Source organism: Populus nigra, chromosome 6, assembly GCF_951802175.1.
Source record: "Populus nigra chromosome 6, ddPopNigr1.1, whole genome shotgun sequence".
Classification (NCBI taxonomy): domain Eukaryota; kingdom Viridiplantae; phylum Streptophyta; class Magnoliopsida; order Malpighiales; family Salicaceae; genus Populus; species Populus nigra.
The window spans coordinates 7,899,251-7,915,392 of NC_084857.1; the positions used below are offsets into that span (position 1 = coordinate 7,899,251).

General features: G+C 35.1%; 1 protein-coding gene and 1 long non-coding RNA gene across 3 annotated transcripts; one reads left to right on the plus strand and one right to left on the minus strand.

Annotated features, from left to right (window-relative positions):
* Positions 1 to 957: 957 nt before the first annotated feature.
* On the plus strand, positions 958 to 8,048 carry LOC133695690 (probable isoprenylcysteine alpha-carbonyl methylesterase ICMEL1). Of its 2 annotated transcripts, XM_062117614.1 has the most exons (12): positions 958 to 1,503; positions 1,588 to 1,693; positions 2,719 to 2,795; positions 2,982 to 3,051; positions 3,153 to 3,233; positions 3,732 to 3,806; positions 5,154 to 5,255; positions 5,368 to 5,508; positions 5,643 to 5,708; positions 5,824 to 5,967; positions 7,503 to 7,593; positions 7,837 to 8,048. In XM_062117614.1, the coding sequence occupies exons 1-12, from the start codon at positions 1,305 to 1,307 to the stop codon at positions 7,996 to 7,998; spliced, it is 1,314 nt and encodes a 437-aa protein (XP_061973598.1). In that variant the 5' UTR covers positions 958 to 1,304; the 3' UTR covers positions 7,999 to 8,048. The 2 variants fall into 2 exon arrangements, with proteins under 2 accessions (XP_061973598.1, XP_061973597.1); XM_062117613.1 differs by having other exon boundaries at positions 958 to 1,693.
* A 2,103-nt stretch (positions 8,049 to 10,151) lies between these two features.
* On the minus strand, positions 10,152 to 10,736 carry LOC133696885 (uncharacterized). The gene is made up of 2 exons (XR_009842754.1): positions 10,421 to 10,736; positions 10,152 to 10,338 (listed from the first exon to the last, which is right to left on the minus strand). It is a non-coding gene; the product is annotated as an uncharacterized LOC133696885 (long non-coding RNA).
* Between the last annotated feature and the right edge of the window lie 5,406 nt (positions 10,737 to 16,142).

Below are 16,142 nucleotides of genomic sequence, written 5' to 3' on the forward strand. Positions count from 1 at the left end.
CACTGCCAAACACGCTAAAAAAGTGACGGGTTTATGGTGTTAGGTTTAAGCTTTTGATGATTAAAGTGTATTTGAGGTGATGGGTGAAAATGGAAGAGAAGTGGCAGTTTTGACGGTGGTCGGCGGGTTAATTAAGGCTCGGTTTTGGCCAAGAAAGGTGAAAAAGATCGATTTTAAGGTCTCGTGATGTGGATCGGCATGTTAGAACTTGATTTTAGTTTAAATATAGAGGTTTTTCAGTCGGACAAAATTAATTTAACACAACTCAAATGTCCGAACCTTGCTATCCCAGCATGTACAGGAACTTCCGTCATTCGAGTCACATGACTCAACATGCTGAGTGCTGACTTCGATCAAGGCTTTAAGGTGGGCTGAGAAAGTGGGCTCCTCCCGAAAAGGCCTTTCCTTTTTTTATATGTCCAATAAAGGCCTTCAGCCCAAAATCCAGAGCAACGTCCAGAAGAAAGAGAAGGAAGGATCTCTTCCAAAAAAGGCCTTCAACCCCCAAACTTAACTGGATAAATCTCAAGTCCCATTACTGATTTAGGTGCCAGATATAACCCTGTCTGGCAACCCCAGACAGCAGAGTCTTGGTGATTTGTTTTTAAGGTAATGCTCAATAATGCTATGTTTACAGCAATGCAATGCTGACGTGGACTTATCCCTCATCTACACTGCAAGAGTTGATTAGAACTTAATCTTATAATTTAGTAAGGTTAATTAATAAGTTCTAATGAGCATTGCAGGTTCATTTTTAATTTATTCTATCCCTTTTGTTTTAAGAAAGAGAATAAAAAAATAGATAGAAAAGAATATCTCTAATTTAAATAAGATTAACGCAAACCAAGAAATATTTAATTGTTTTTATATACAGGAAATAATTAAATTATTTTGGACCTAAGTTAAAATGAATTGATAATATACGGCGACGTGTCGTAACAGCATCTGTTAAACAAACCAAGTCCAAAGACAACAAGGAAAGAAAGTTACAGACCCAACCCTCTCCTCTCCGATTAAAAAAAACCAGTCTCAAAAGCCATCCCATGTGACCAAACCCTTGTGCCAAATACCGACTGCCCTGTCTCCCTCCTTTCCATAATAACAGGACTCCCAAGATTTTGCACAACCTATGTCCCAAACTCCACTCTGTTTTTCTCGTCAAAAGATTGCAACTTGTTTTTGACAACTTTGCTAATGATCATCCCTTCTAAGCGAAGCCTTTTGTTTTCTTAGAACATTTGCTTTTGCTGGCTTAATCTCCAATTCCAATTCCAATTCCGTGTCTTTTTGGGAAAGAAAAAAAAATGCCTTCTCATATCCTGCCTGTCACAAACCCCAACCTCCATTCTTCGAAACAACATTCCTATCTCCGTATTGACCCAACAACAATGCCATTAAAACAAGATGACCCAATTACAAGCACCAGGCTCGTGTCTTCTCCCTTTGAAGATGAAACCATCATTTCTGTTAGGCCTCTTTTGTCTAGAACTCCAAGTTTTGCAGGTACTACTACAACTTCTTCTTGTGCTAGTTATCAGCAAAGAAGGCGACGTGTTGCCAGTGAAAACTCGCTCTCTTCCCTTTCAGATGAGTCTATTGGTCAACGCCAATCTCTTGCTCGTGAAGTGGATCATGCTGCTCCTGAGAGGTTTCTTCTTACTAGATTGAGCCTGAAGCTTTTAAGATATATGGGGTACGGTGAAAATTAAAGAATTTTTGTGTTTGGTTTTGTTTTCAGCAGAAGTCCATGTTGAAATTCGAAAAAAAACATGATTTAGTGAATGATTGGTTGTTGTCAGAATGGTTGGGTTTTCATTTTGGTTGTGGTTAGGCCATTTGGAAGTTAATGTTTCATAGATGATAAGGATATGATCATGTAGTTGATGTATAAACATTTAGATATGTTATTAAAGTTGATCTTATGGTTGGCTGTTGGCTGCAGAATTCTTGTTCAATATGAAAAATTGGAACTCCTCGGAAGCATCAGAATATGCAGTATGGATGAATGGATTAGAAATGAGGGGCTGTTTTCTATTCTGTTGTGTTAGGATAGGCTTAAGTTTAGTGAAATGGAGGTGTTAAGATGTGATAGTAATTTAATAGCGTTTGATCTAGCATATTGGTTGGAACTCCTGTAGCGAGGATTTTGCATTGATATAGGATCTAGCTTAATTTTTAGTTGCTATCCTTATGGACAGAGACCTTAATCCGATTGCATTGGGGATTGCTTAATTTCTACTAGTTCCTATCTTTCTTGCTTCTAATCCAAATTATGTGCAGTCCCTCCCTGTACATGTGCGCGAATGTGTGCTAGCTCTTTTGGTTTATTAGAACATCATGTGTTTTTCTTTATTCTGTGACAGGTAACTGTTCTTGGGCAGCTTTGGTAGCTTCTGTGTCCACTGTAGAAAATAGTGGTGATTTTGAGGGTCAATTTTTTATGGTGGAGAGTTGTGAGATTAGGCTGTGGGTTGAGAATGCATGGACATATAATTTATAAAAATGTAATTGGATCAAAATAAAGCGAAGAGAAATTGAGCTCCTCAAGATCTGAACAAACAGGTTTTTGAACACTTGCAGAAAATACAATTTCTTCTTGTTATCTATATGTTCATTCAGGCATTTGGAATGTCACTTGTATTTCTTTGCATTTGTTTGAGATGTGCACTAAAATATGTCACAACTATTTTTTGTTTCCTGATCATTATTTTTATTCAGGGTAGGGTACAGATGGATCATGAGATTTCTTGCCCTTGGTTGTTACTCTTTGATGCTTTTTCCTGGTTTTATTCAAGGTCTGCAACATTCTGTGATCCTTAGCAAAATTTTAATGTATAAATATCCTATTCATTACTTAGATACGTTGCAATTTTCAACCCTGTTTATTAGCTGGAATTATATAATATCGGGTTATGTGGGCTTTATTAATGAATATCTAGTTTGTTTGTGAGAGTATTAACTAGTCTGCTTACCTTTTGCAGTTGGATATTACTATTTCTTCTCCGGTCGGGTTCTGAGAAGTATAGTATATGGTGATAAACCAAGAAACAGGTTGGATTTTTTTTTTATGCATTTCGTCCATGCAGTAAGTTTGCATGACCTTTGTAAATACATGAATTTGTGGCATGACTGGTGAAGTCTTTTTTATTCAGGCTTGATCTATATTTACCAAAGAATACAGATGGTCCAAAACCTGTTGTTGCATTTGTAACAGGAGGAGCCTGGATTATTGGGTGAGTAATCTGTGTTCCTTGCAGTTAATTTTTGAATTTGCAAAGGCATGATTTTGTATTACTCATCTTATTTAGGTTTTGTGGCTTGAGTTCATATCACAAAGCATTCATTTTCCAAAATACAAGGCTTAATAATGGTGTGTAATGTATTTAAATGCATGATGATAATAATCGATGCGCGTCTTGTATACTATATAATAAAATTTATATGACCAGAGGAAGATAAGTGACATTTATAATTACCAGTAGAGCTAAATGAAGTGACAAAACTGTTAACTTATTTAAGGTACCATGATATGATCTAATTGAGTTCCAGGATCAATGGGAATTCCTGTTAGCTTTTGTTATTCAGCAATTAGTGCTTAGTTGGACATGGATCATTTATATGCTTGTCGAGTCAAATTCTATGAATTCCCTTAACAGTTGCTATATCCTTTCATTCTTCATATCTGCTTATTAGTCCTTGACATGTTTTGAGTCTCATTTTTGTTGATGCAGTTATAAAGCATGGGGGTCTCTTTTAGGACAACAGTTATCAGAAAGAGATATCATGGTGGCTTGCATAGATTACAGGTGACATGTTTTACCTTGTCAGCTTTCTTTTTTGCAATAAATTTCTTATCTTGTTAGGAAAAAAGGAAACCTTGTTTTGAGAGAACCTGATAAATTTACTTGAAGTTCAAGTTGTGCGCTGTAATGAAATTATAGTTATAAGCTGTCATTGAAGCGCAATCTAAGATGTTGATAACCCGGCCCCTGGAAGGCTTATTGGGCTGTTTTATTTGATCATTCTAAGCACACCTTTTCTTGTGCAATTGATCTTTCTTTTCTGGATTTGTTATTGAGATATCAAATTTGCACCAGCCTTTACATGCTCTGTGCATAAACACTTGCATTCACAGTCACGGACATAATATGCAATTTAAGATAGTGCCCTGCAACTCTCCCTTGTTGCACGATTGTCATGAAGCTAGAATGACAGAGAAGCATGCGGATTTTCATACATGATTGTATCAATACAAGGATGAACGTTTTGCTTGGGATCTTTAATGCTGTATTATGAAGAACCATTCAACCTTGCGCAAGTAAAAGTCAACTATTTTGGCATTAGCAACTTATATGTGCTTTGCCGCTCAATTCTTTCCAAGGCCAGATTCTTTGTTAAACTTTATTCTATCTTGTACTTTTCATTATCTAGACTGGCTTTTCCTTGTGTTTGTTTTCATGACAGCTGGATCTGATTACTCCTTACCAGGGTATTTATTGGTTTTCATCATCACACTCTGGACATCCTTCTTATCCCCCCCCTACTGAATGATGCTTATTTTCACTCTTTTATTGTTACCAGAATGATTTTGTTGCAATTCCACCATGTCCTTAAAAGGGTTTTCTTTAATTATAGTTTAATTATCAACTCAGGGCTATCTTTTTGAGCAGAAAGGATTTGATATTTTGCTTGAACCATATCCTTCCTCCTCGTGTTCAATTTCTTCATTTAAAAAATGGACTGGCATGACTTTGATTTGACATTTAGGGACCTTATGTGTATAACTTCTGCGTATATTTGGCTTCTTCTGTTGATTTCTCTTCTCTGTTGATTGTAAGAAATTTTAAATTTTTTTATCGGTTTTTTTAGATAGTCTGTAGATATTAGTATGCTCTCTAACCTATCTTCAGTTTTCATCATCACACTCTGGGACTTTTTTTTTACTTCAGAAGCATGTGTTATTATAATGAATATCAAAATTATGTGTTTAGTGTTTTGTTCTCACTTGCTGGTTCAACAATCTCTCTATGAAATGTGATAGTCATGGACTGACAATTGCCTAAAGTTGTATCAGTGTGATGCTTGATTGGGCAACTTCTCTACAGAGTGTAGCACCTAAAAACCTATAACTCACAGTTTACATTTGCATGCAGAAATTATCCTCAGGGAACCATGAGTAATATGGTGGAGGATGCTTCTGAGGGTATCTCATTTGTCTGCAACAAGATTGCGGAATATGGAGGTGATCCTAACAGGTAATTGAATTCTTTTTTCTTTTTTATTTTTCTTTCTTGTTTGAACTCCAAATGCTTGCATGGCGCTTTCTATCATTCTTAATGTTGTTTTCTCCATGCTGCTATCAAATAGGGTTTATTTAATGGGACAGTCGGCTGGCGGACATATTGCTGCTTGTGCACTTGTGGAACAGGCAATCAAAGAGGCTGGTGAAGGAGGGAGCACTACCTGGAGTGTTTTGCAGATAAAGACTTATTTTGGCTTATCTGGCGGGTAGGTTTTTGTTAAATGTTTTTCTAAACTCAATGTCCTTTTTTTTTTGTATTAAATTATTACAAGCATTGTTTACGTGTTTTCCTTTCATCAGATTTATTTCTTCTTATAGTCTTCCTTAACTTTTGAAACAGGTATAATTTGTTTAACTTAGTAGATTACTTCCATAGTCGTGGTCTGTACCGATCCATCTTCTTAAGGTATTTGCCTTCTTCATTTATTGATCAGTTCTGGTTATGCATTTTTCTTGTTTCATTTATAACTTATTCTCCGCCTTTGATTGTGGTACATAATGGTTCCAAAACTTTCCATCAGCATAATGGAAGGGGAAGAGTCTTTAAGACGATTTTCTCCTGAAGTAATTGTACAGGACCCAAACTTGAAAAAAGCAGTTTCTCTTCTACCTCCTATTGTTCTTTTTCATGGCACTGCAGATTATTCCATTCCAGCAGATTCCAGGTCAGATTCTTATCTTAAAAAATTGTGTTTTGCATACTCTCTCTCTCTCTAATTTCCTTACATTTCATTTATTATTCACAAGGCTTGCAGAGGCATGATGTATTGAGTTCACCTTTTAAATTGAATCTGTTCTTTTTTCGGTGTTTGGAAATTTTGAAGTCTTGTCATCTAAGACATAAATTACAAGCATTCCTGCTGGTGTCGTTATGAGTAGAAAGTAGGAATGGCCACATCTGTTTCCATTTTTTTTTCCAGAAGACTATGATAGTTAAAATTTGCTAGATAGTGATCTATGATCAGAAGACTATAAATGCAAAACATCTGTGTGAAATCAACCTTTGAACTACAGTACCTAATTTATTTTTACAAGTGCATATGGGATTGTATGCATGGATTTGTTTGTATGTTGGTACGTATTCCTTAGATACTCCACAGTACATTCCAATATTTCTAAGACAACAATTTTGGATTTAGAGACATATAGGATACTTATTAAATATTCTAGATGTCGAATGAGAAAACGTGCATTTCCTTGGGATGAAAAGGGTGTAATACTCGCAGTAAAATTGGGAAGGTTTCATAGTACATGTTTTATGGGATTGATGTTACAGGTTACAGACATAAAATATTCAAAGATAAAAGAAAGATGCGTATAACTAAGCACAGCTTATTCTTATTTATGCATCCCTCTTTAGTTTACCCTGCAGTTTTAAAAGTTGTTATGTCAAGAAATTTATATCATACCAAATCCATGCTTCCAAGAGTTTCACTTGCTGTTTATGGGTTTTTTTTGGTGGGGGGGTATTGTAGCCATATATGAAAGAGGACATGAAAAAACAAATGATTCATTCGGTATACTTTGTCAAACTTGCAAATATAATCCTAGAGTTGGGTTCATTAGGAATTAAAAATGTAGCATAGGCTCAAGGGTGATGGAGGTGAAGGGAATTGAAGCCTGAAGATTATCATAGGAAATTGTGAGCATCTAGTTTCTGACAATTTAGACCAAGCTCAACCTTGGTGAAGAGTTGGGTCCATTAATTAATGGTATGCTTATTATAGTTCAATAACCTTCTACCGTGAACATGCAAATTCTATGCAATCCTACTTCAGCCTCTATATCAAACACTGAACTGCCAGCCTGCATGTTGCTTTGTCTAAGGCAGGTACACCTTTGATTCTTAGATTTTCTCATTTTAAAATTGCAGCCCTTTGGGAATAGATGGAAGGTAGAAATTTTCAGTTAACCGTACTGAATTTGCAAATTGTTGTGCAAAATATTCCATGGTTAATTTAACATTTGATTTGTGGTTTGATTTTTCAGTAAATTTATTTCTCATAAATTCTTAGGTAAAAGTATTTTCTAGAAAAAATGATGGGTTGTGTAATCTTTGATTAACAGTATACGAAAGAAAGAGGAAAACCAATTTACAATTCATTTTCACACTTCACATATCTGCAATAAACTTTTTTAGTATTTATAGTTTACATGTAATGCTTTATACAACCTTTTGATAATGTCTTTAATGTTCCAGTAAAAGTTTTGCTGAAACCCTACAAAGTGTCGGAGTTAGAGCTGAATCAATTTTATATGAAGGGAAGACTCATACAGATTTGTTTCTACAGGTAAGGGAGTTGTCAGATGTTTCTACTTCAGTCATTGCTTTTGCTATTTATTCGTGTCTTAGATTAGCCTCCGAACCTTGATAGGCAGAGACAACTCTATGCTTGATCTTCCATTCTAGTTCTATCCCTTGTCTCCTCTTCACTGGATCGCCAATGACTTGCTAATTCTTGCAAAATAGACAGTGGTTGTGGTGCTTCATCCCATTGATTTGTTTGATGTGTATGGTTTTCTATACTATTCAGGATCCAATGAGAGGTGGCAACGATAGGATGTTTGAAGATTTAGTGTCCATCATTCATTCTGATGACAGAGAAGCCCAAGCCAAAGATGAAGTGGCTCCTCCAAGAAGACGCCTTGTACCTGAATTCATGTTACAGTTGGCTCACAGAGTGAGCCCTTTTTAATGTCTTCCAAACACTTCCCATACGATTATTATTGATTCGGTCTTTTCATACGTTTCTAGCATATTAGTAATGACAATCATCATCTTTTGAATCACCCGAGAGTATCCAAAAAGGTCAAGCCCAACTTGCATTCTTCGGCTATTCCGATTTCTTTTTTGGATAAAATCAGCTATTCTCACGTGAACCTATCTAATTAAGGATTAACAAGACACTACAACGTAAAATTAAAACCTCGACCTGGATAATTCTACCAAATCTTGGAATTGCAAAAACGCAAGATTTGCGGGTTTTTTTAAGCATCATTACTCTTTTTGTTGGTTTGAGAGAAATCTATCTTGAGTTTTGAAGTAACACAAATTATTTAGTGTGCTCAGTGATGTTATAATGTGCTTTTTGTTAATCAAACGTTAATCTTTATAATTATTTTTTATTTTAGGAATGCTTCCTTCTGGATTTTGAATTATCCAGGTTTCTTTTCATTTTTCAGCTTTTGTTTTTTAATAAAAAATGATAAAGATGTGGTTGTATTCATGAATGTTGAGGGGTTGGAGGAGGCTGTTGAAGAGGGTAAGATCTCAGGTATTTCTGTAAATATATCCACCTTTCGACACACACGACACGACTCCATACAATATTATGCTATTGGGACAGAAAAATTTACATTTTAATACTTTATTTTTTATATTTATTGCTGCATAGATAGTTTTTATTCTTTAATATATTTAATTAAATTTATGAATATAATTTTTGATTTATAATTAGTTTTTTTATAAAAAAACCTTTTAACTTGTATATTTATTTGTATTTTTTTATCAAAAAAAAATAATTATTTAACTCAAAGTATGAGTCGAATAACTAGTTTAAAATAATTATTCTATGTTTGACAAATCAACCCCACCCCAAACAATTAATAATAATAATAAAACAGCTAATAGCCGAGTCACCATGCTTTGAAGGAATACGATTCAAGGATATAGTTTGTTTTTTAATTCAGATCCTAATTTCTCAGGATGGAGGAATATGGCATAAACATGAAAACCGTATTTGCAAATGTTCGATAAAATTGGTGGCTATGTTATGATCCTTTTTTCGAATCCTTCATACGTTGTTGTATCTTTTGGCCAAACTGTTTGGTTACATGATTGTTCGACCATTAACATCGGGATTGGTTTGTTTGGGCAATCTAGGGTTCTATAAGAAGAGAGTAATATATATATATATATATTAATGTGTTTTTAAATGAGTTCGAACCGCTAGTTTTCGATGCTTTAGACATTAACTTTTGACTTGAATGGAAATTACAGTATGTTGGATTAGAAATTATATGGCTTAAACAATTTATCAAGCAATAATTCAACTCTAGCTTGTTTCATTAAAACGTACAAGAATGGTTCGTTGGCTGAGATTTGATTAAAAAAAAACTTGCGAGGTCATTGTTCAAATCCCACTTCCAGCTACATCTATGAGTCTCGTATCCCTGGATAGACGAGCCCAGCTGACAATGCCCCTATTCGGGAGTTATTTAACTTCCATCCGAAGGATAAGGATTCTGCAGCTCGTGGTTTCGTTTTCTTTGCACAGTATTTTTTTGTGAAAGATGGATGGGACTGTATGCGGGGAGTTTCTGGAGCTCTCTGTATTCATAAATCGCCATTCATACGCAGTCTTTCAATGCCCACCTTTCTTTTTACACATTATTCTGTACCTCTATCTCTTCTCTTACATTTATGAAGCTGCTATGTCCAAAGAAGACCTCCATGATGGTAGACAAGTTTTAAATCAGTGACATCAACTCTAGAGCCAGAGACAGCAGAAAGAGGGTTCGTTCTCTTTTTTTTCTTTTGGTCTGTCCATAACTCTGCATCAAAAATCATAGGAATGTCTATGACATATGACCGTTGTTATTATATGGCAATTAGTACATGGTATTCGTTCATCTTCAATTATCTTGCCATCCCCTTTGAAGCTCTTAATCTATCATTGTGTTTTTCAGGCATTTTTAATCAAAAAGAGAGAGTACACCTCTTAACTATCAGGGTTCAGAACCCCCTCTGAGGTTGGAGAGGAATTAAAAATGGAAATGATTGATCATGTTGTGTAAGAACAGTCACAAGTAACGTGGATTTATGTTGCTGTACATGAATGAGTGGGCCTAGTTTCAAATACCAAATTTTATTTGACTAACGCAAGTGCCTTACATTCAGATACATCAATAGCCCATCAGTAAGATAGGGCTTAGAACACTGAAATTAGATAGAGCATGGGACTATTACTTCATCCATCCCACGGCTTATGCATTTCACAGTTAGCTTAGTGCTTCCCTGATTTGCCTCCTTTTCCCTGCACAGGACGAGATTCCTGTTATTAATTAGTTAATCAGAACAAATACAAAGAAAAAGGAATCTTATCTTAGTCTAATTACCTTCTTCTTGGGTTCTTGAGGCTTTTGTGCAGCCTTCTTTGCGGCTGGCTTTGAAGCCGTGGTTTTACAGGTGCCGTCATTAAGTTTGGCAGGCTCCTTCTTGGCCTGCCCGAAGAGTTGAGTGCCAACAGATTTCTCAGCCTTCAACGATGCCATTATTGTTTAATCCTTCACTGACTGATAGAGAAATAAAATGATGATGTCTAAATAAGCTGGCCTGTACTGCGTTTCATTTTCTCTTAACATGGTTTATATACACGGCAGAGTCATGCAAGTGCAGAGGAGGAATGAGAATCACAAAGCTGGTAAGATAGAAATAAAAGAGAAAGAATTGGAATAACTGATTTGGATGGCACTTAAAATATATATAGTATTAGATGCTTTGCTAATAATTCTTCGCTGATATTCTTGGTGTCCAGTTGCATATCTTTAATGTTTGTGCTGGTTGCCAAATTTAATCTTGCCTTTGAAAGTAATTTCTCAAGGAAAATAAACAAAAAAGAAGACTGGCAAGCATCACCGAGTTGATATCTTAATTGGACCCGATTATTAAGTATAAAGTTTTCACTGTATATGAATCTATGTTTAACTTTTATATTTTACTTTTACTGTGAGTTACAAAAATATTGTTTTTAAAAAAATTTAATTTGATATGCAAATTTTTTTCAGCATAACCCTTTTGAGTCTAAATTAGAGCCCAAAAAGTTAAGCCTCTTGAGTGGAGGGGTGGATATATTTTTCATTTTTTTATACGGTCAAAACATATTTTTACCCCCAAAATCAATAAAATATAAGCATGGTGACTAAGGACTTTCTTTACTTTGCATAAACTTCTTAACAGTAAATATAAATATTTGCCACTAGAGTCAAAAGATTATCCTGCTGCCGGATAATGATGTTTTGGGGTTCTCGAATTTTAATATATAGTGAAATTACATCTTTTAACTTTGAAAAAGATAAAATATAAGCTTAATATTTGAGGATATTTTTATATTTTTATATGTATATTTGTGTAATTATGAGATCGTGGAGGGTATTTTAATATTTTTTAAAATTTTTAATACATAAAACTGCTAGAGGGTGCTTGGCATACCCCAGATAGTACTTATGCTATTTAATCAGCGTATATGATATCAGTTAACAGATATAATTGACTTTCTATCATCTTTCTAAATACACCACCGTATACTCTTTTCAATTATTAACTTTCAAAAAGAAATAAAATAATTCTATAGAGATTTGAAAAAAACAAATAAAAGGAGTAGTCAAAATAAAGAAAACCAGCTAAAGATACGAAATCGAAACTCGTAAATCTTAGCTGTGAAGACAATTCATATTACGCTTGTTTATATTCTCAATATGGCATATAGGAATATCTCCTAGTGAAAGTCCTATAAGTATAAAACATCGAGTCTTATTAATCCATGGAAGAAAAAAAAGAATCTTTGTTTTTTCTAAAATTTATTGATCCTTTTTGTGGCTTTCCTGAGAGGGTCATTGCAGTATCCGAGAGTGGTCTGTTTCCTAGGCTTCTAATAGCCTTTATGTGGGTTAATTTGAGATGATTTATGTATTATTTTTTTTATTAATATAAGTGTTCAGGTTAGCTTGCATGTATCTCAATTAATTTTATAAATTTTAAAGTTAATAATCATGTAAACCTCTAGTGACCTTGAGATTTATGAGACTCAAACTGGTAATCTATACAAAATAGTTGATTCGTACCTTTTAGAATTTAAAATCACTTATGCTTAATTAATAATTACTGATGTCTTTAGACAACATGACTAACTTGACATCAAGATCTCTGTAATGCATTCTTTTTTCTTTTTTAATTTTGCTCTTCTTGTGAAAAGAGCAACCAATTTATGGGTGGGAGTTTATGAAGCATCCGCAAGTATGGAGTAGTGAATACAAAAGAGTTGAATTTTGTCAAATGTAGTATTACGGTTTAATATATATATATATATATATATATATATATATATATATATATATATATATATATATATATATATATTTAAAAAATGTATTAAAATAATTTTTTTTAATTTTTATAAATTTTTTTTAATATCATTACATCAAAATAATTAAAATATATTAAAAAATTTAAATTTTAACAAAACACAATTTCAACCATATTTTCAAATACCATCAACCAAGCATGATTCATGGGGAGATTTAAGAAAGCAAGGTGCCAATCATATCCTATGAAGGCCCAACAAGTTACTGCAGTTAAAGAGAGGATCTCATTTTGATGTTCGATCTCTAATATTCCTCCTTTTTCCCCAAAAATACTAACCCATCTTATCCTAGTCAGGCCCATTAATACCACAAACGAAGCCCATCCACTCTTAAGCCCACAAAATATACCAAGCCAGACAAATCTGCAAGAGCAAGTCTGTGTCTGCAAACTTAATGTCATAATACCTACCACCTGTGCACCCTTAAGACCACAAATGAAGCCCATCCGTCTCATAAGCGCGATGAAAGCGGGAGTACGATTAATCACATAGCTTACTCTGAGCAGCTCGGAAGTGATAAAACTGGTAAGCATCCAGCTCTCAGAAGTATAATTTTATTTCTCGAGATACATGGCACTAAATATAGGGATTTTTTACGGGTAGTAATTGGGAATCTTTACGGGCCTTCGATAAACTAGTAATCTGGAACCAAACTAGGCAAGTTGTTGGCCACAGCAGTGGCAAATACTTGATGCACGAAATAAATGCTATCAAATATAATTTTTTTTTTCAAGATACATGGCCCTTAGATATATAAAAATATTATGTGATAAAGATAAACTCAAACTATTTTATTCCAATAAAGATTATAAATATTAATTCAATAAGGATTCTAAACACAGGTTTAGGATTCCAATCTCAACAAATACAAGGCATTCAAAAAAAAAAAAAAAAAACTCTTGGAAATTTCTTCTTAATCTGGACAAAGTTACGTTTGGAGCTGGAACAAGTCCTCTTTCAAGAGGAGTTAAGTGGTATCGGAAGTCGAGAAGCAAAATGGATTAATTTTGGAGACCGTAACCTATTTTCATGCCACTACCATTTCCAAGCGGAGGAGAAATAGAGTGGATTGCTTGTGTGATAATAAGGGCAATTGGTGCCATGATGCTGAAACTTTGAAGAATATGGCTAGAGATTTTCTTAGGGAGGAATTTCCGATCTCAGGTGCTTTTTCTATGCTTTCTAGCCGTGCTTATAATTCTTTATGCATGCCTGTTAGTGATATAGAGATCAAAGATGCTCTTCTTATTATATGGGTCCAGGGTAGCTTGCATGCTGTTTTTGTTTGGTGGTCTTGGGCATATAACCTCGTCAAAAGCTAGCTTCTCATGAATTCCCTCGCCAGCCTCTTCCACAACTGATGTGGGATAACTCAAGCAATCTCCCCCCTCACACATCAGGCTTTAGGTTGAAGCCACAACCACCATTTTTTTACTCTGATTGTCGGGTCCAGAGTCCAGACTTGCTGGCATACATGAGCTCTGATAGCAATTGTTAGGTGGTCTTGGGCCTATTTCTCTCAAAAACTAGCTTGTGAGGTGACTCGCACCTATAAACTCTTCGACAGCCGGCTCCACAACCGATGTGGATAACTCCAACAGTTTTCTACCAAAGTCAAACCTGTGGGAGAATATTCTTTATGTACTTTTTATCAAACAAATTTTCAACGAAAGAAGTTGGCATGCTGGGATAAATCACACACTTCTCTCTCTTATTCCAAAGATGGAGAGGCCAGAAACATTAACGGCTCATTTTAGACCGATTGGTTTATGCAATGTTTCTTATAAACTTATCACGAAGCACATTGTGAACCGTCACCTATCTACGCTGGTTGCTTCAACTCAGAACAGCTTTGTTCCAGGGCGCCATATCACCAGTACTAATATAATTATAGCCCAGGAGGTCCTTCATTATGCGAGGCCAAAAAAAGGTAAAAAAAGGCGGATAGCTATTAAGATTGATTTGGAAAAGGCATACATATGATCGACTTAGATGGGATTTCATTATGGATACTCTTCGTCATGATTTGCGGTTATCTGGAAATCCCAGTTCTTTAATCATGAAGTGTATTCCAAGTGCTTCCATGCATGCAGGCGATTTGGAATGGTGAGACCACTGCGGCAATATATATTTAGGCTTACACACTGCTTGGGATACGGGTTTCAGAAGAATAGAATTGGAATCGGATTCTAAAGCTGCAATTCAATTAATTCAGAGTAACTCAAATGGTGATCCTAGTATTGCTCATCTAGTGATCAGATCTATTCAGATACTGTTGCAAAGACCTTGGCAAGCTAGAGTTACTCATGTTTATAGAGAGGCAAATCGTTGTGCAGATTAGCCCGTTAACCATGCTTTATCGTTGGCACTAAGGATCCATCTAGGACTAAGCGTCCCTCCTGGTTGTTTTTCTATATATTGTATCAGAAGAAATGTATGGAATCAGTTTTCCCATAATGTGTGCTATGCAATCGCTCCCTAGAGCTTCAAGCTCTCCATTCAATACATATATATAAAGAGGTTGAATTTCATATTAAATCATTTTAAAAATAAAAAAAATTGAAATTGCTTTGGGAAGTATCTAATACGTGTATTATTGAAATGTATCAGGTATGACATGAGATACAAATATTAAGAGATGTTAAAGTAGTGATTACTCATGCTTCATGGTTGCCTTGTTCAATTAATTATGAATGAATCTAGGTTTATAAAACCAGCAATTTCGAATCTTGAATTCTCCACCTTTCCATCGAATTCCATTACAACCTAGCTAGATCTACCAAGTTCTTTTCTGTCCGACAAAGTAGTTTGTCTTGGTGGAGTCGAGAATATGAACTATGTTTTCTTCTCTAGCAATTTCATGTTTACATTTATCATAAAGCTATTCAATAGGGCACCTCACCAGTTTTTTCCAATTCCATATATATGCACAATTCAGTTTTCATTAGTGGAATACTCGAGTTCTTGTATACTAGTCCTTTGTAGGCATATTGCTGTCTAACACATATATAATATCCGAACAAATATTATGCCCTTAATTCAAAGAAAATATTCCTTCTTGATTTTTAAAAAACCTTTCGCAATAATATGAGCAAATGCCAGGCCACAGCAAGAAAAACCCACCAACGGCAAACAACTCTTCTAATTAGTATGTATTTTATTTATTAGGCGAATAGGCTGAGAGAGGCACATGGATCAGAGATATAAATAATTAAGATCACCATGAATATACATATAACTATTTCATGGGCACTTCACATGTCGCCCCACTTCTCTTTATCCTCATTTAGCTGCTGGCTTACATGACCCCGATGCCTGTAATGAACCATTAAAAAACCTCAATTGGAAGACAATATCGGCGATTACAATTTTATGATGGATATATTTAGAACATTAGGTATAATATGTTTAAGACATCCTTATAATGCATTAAGTTTTTGTTGGAAATACAAAATGCATAATAAATTGATGTTTTCTTAACCCGACCGTACTTCTAGCTACATTACCTAACATGCACATACCTTCTTTTTAAGCTCCCGGGGCTTCTGCTCGGCCTTTTTAGGAACTGGTTTCGAGGCCGGAACTTTGGGTGCGCTGCTGCTGGATTTAGCTGCAGGCTCTTTCTTGACAGGCTCGGTTGGCTGAGTGCCAGCAGCTTTCATTGCTTTGAGTGATGACATTCTTCTTTGGTACCCTGT

Excerpts from the sequence above, each read along its gene's own strand:
- LOC133695690 (XM_062117613.1), top strand. The coding sequence starts at position 1,305 with ATGCCTTCTCATATCCTGCCTGTCACAAACCCCAACCTCCATTCTTCG. Across the intron at positions 2,796-2,981 it reads TTTTCCTGGTTTTATTCAAG|TTGGATATTACTATTTCTTC; the intron begins GTCTGCAACATT and ends TACCTTTTGCAG. Across the intron at positions 5,709-5,823 it reads TACCGATCCATCTTCTTAAG|CATAATGGAAGGGGAAGAGT; the intron begins GTATTTGCCTTC and ends ACTTTCCATCAG.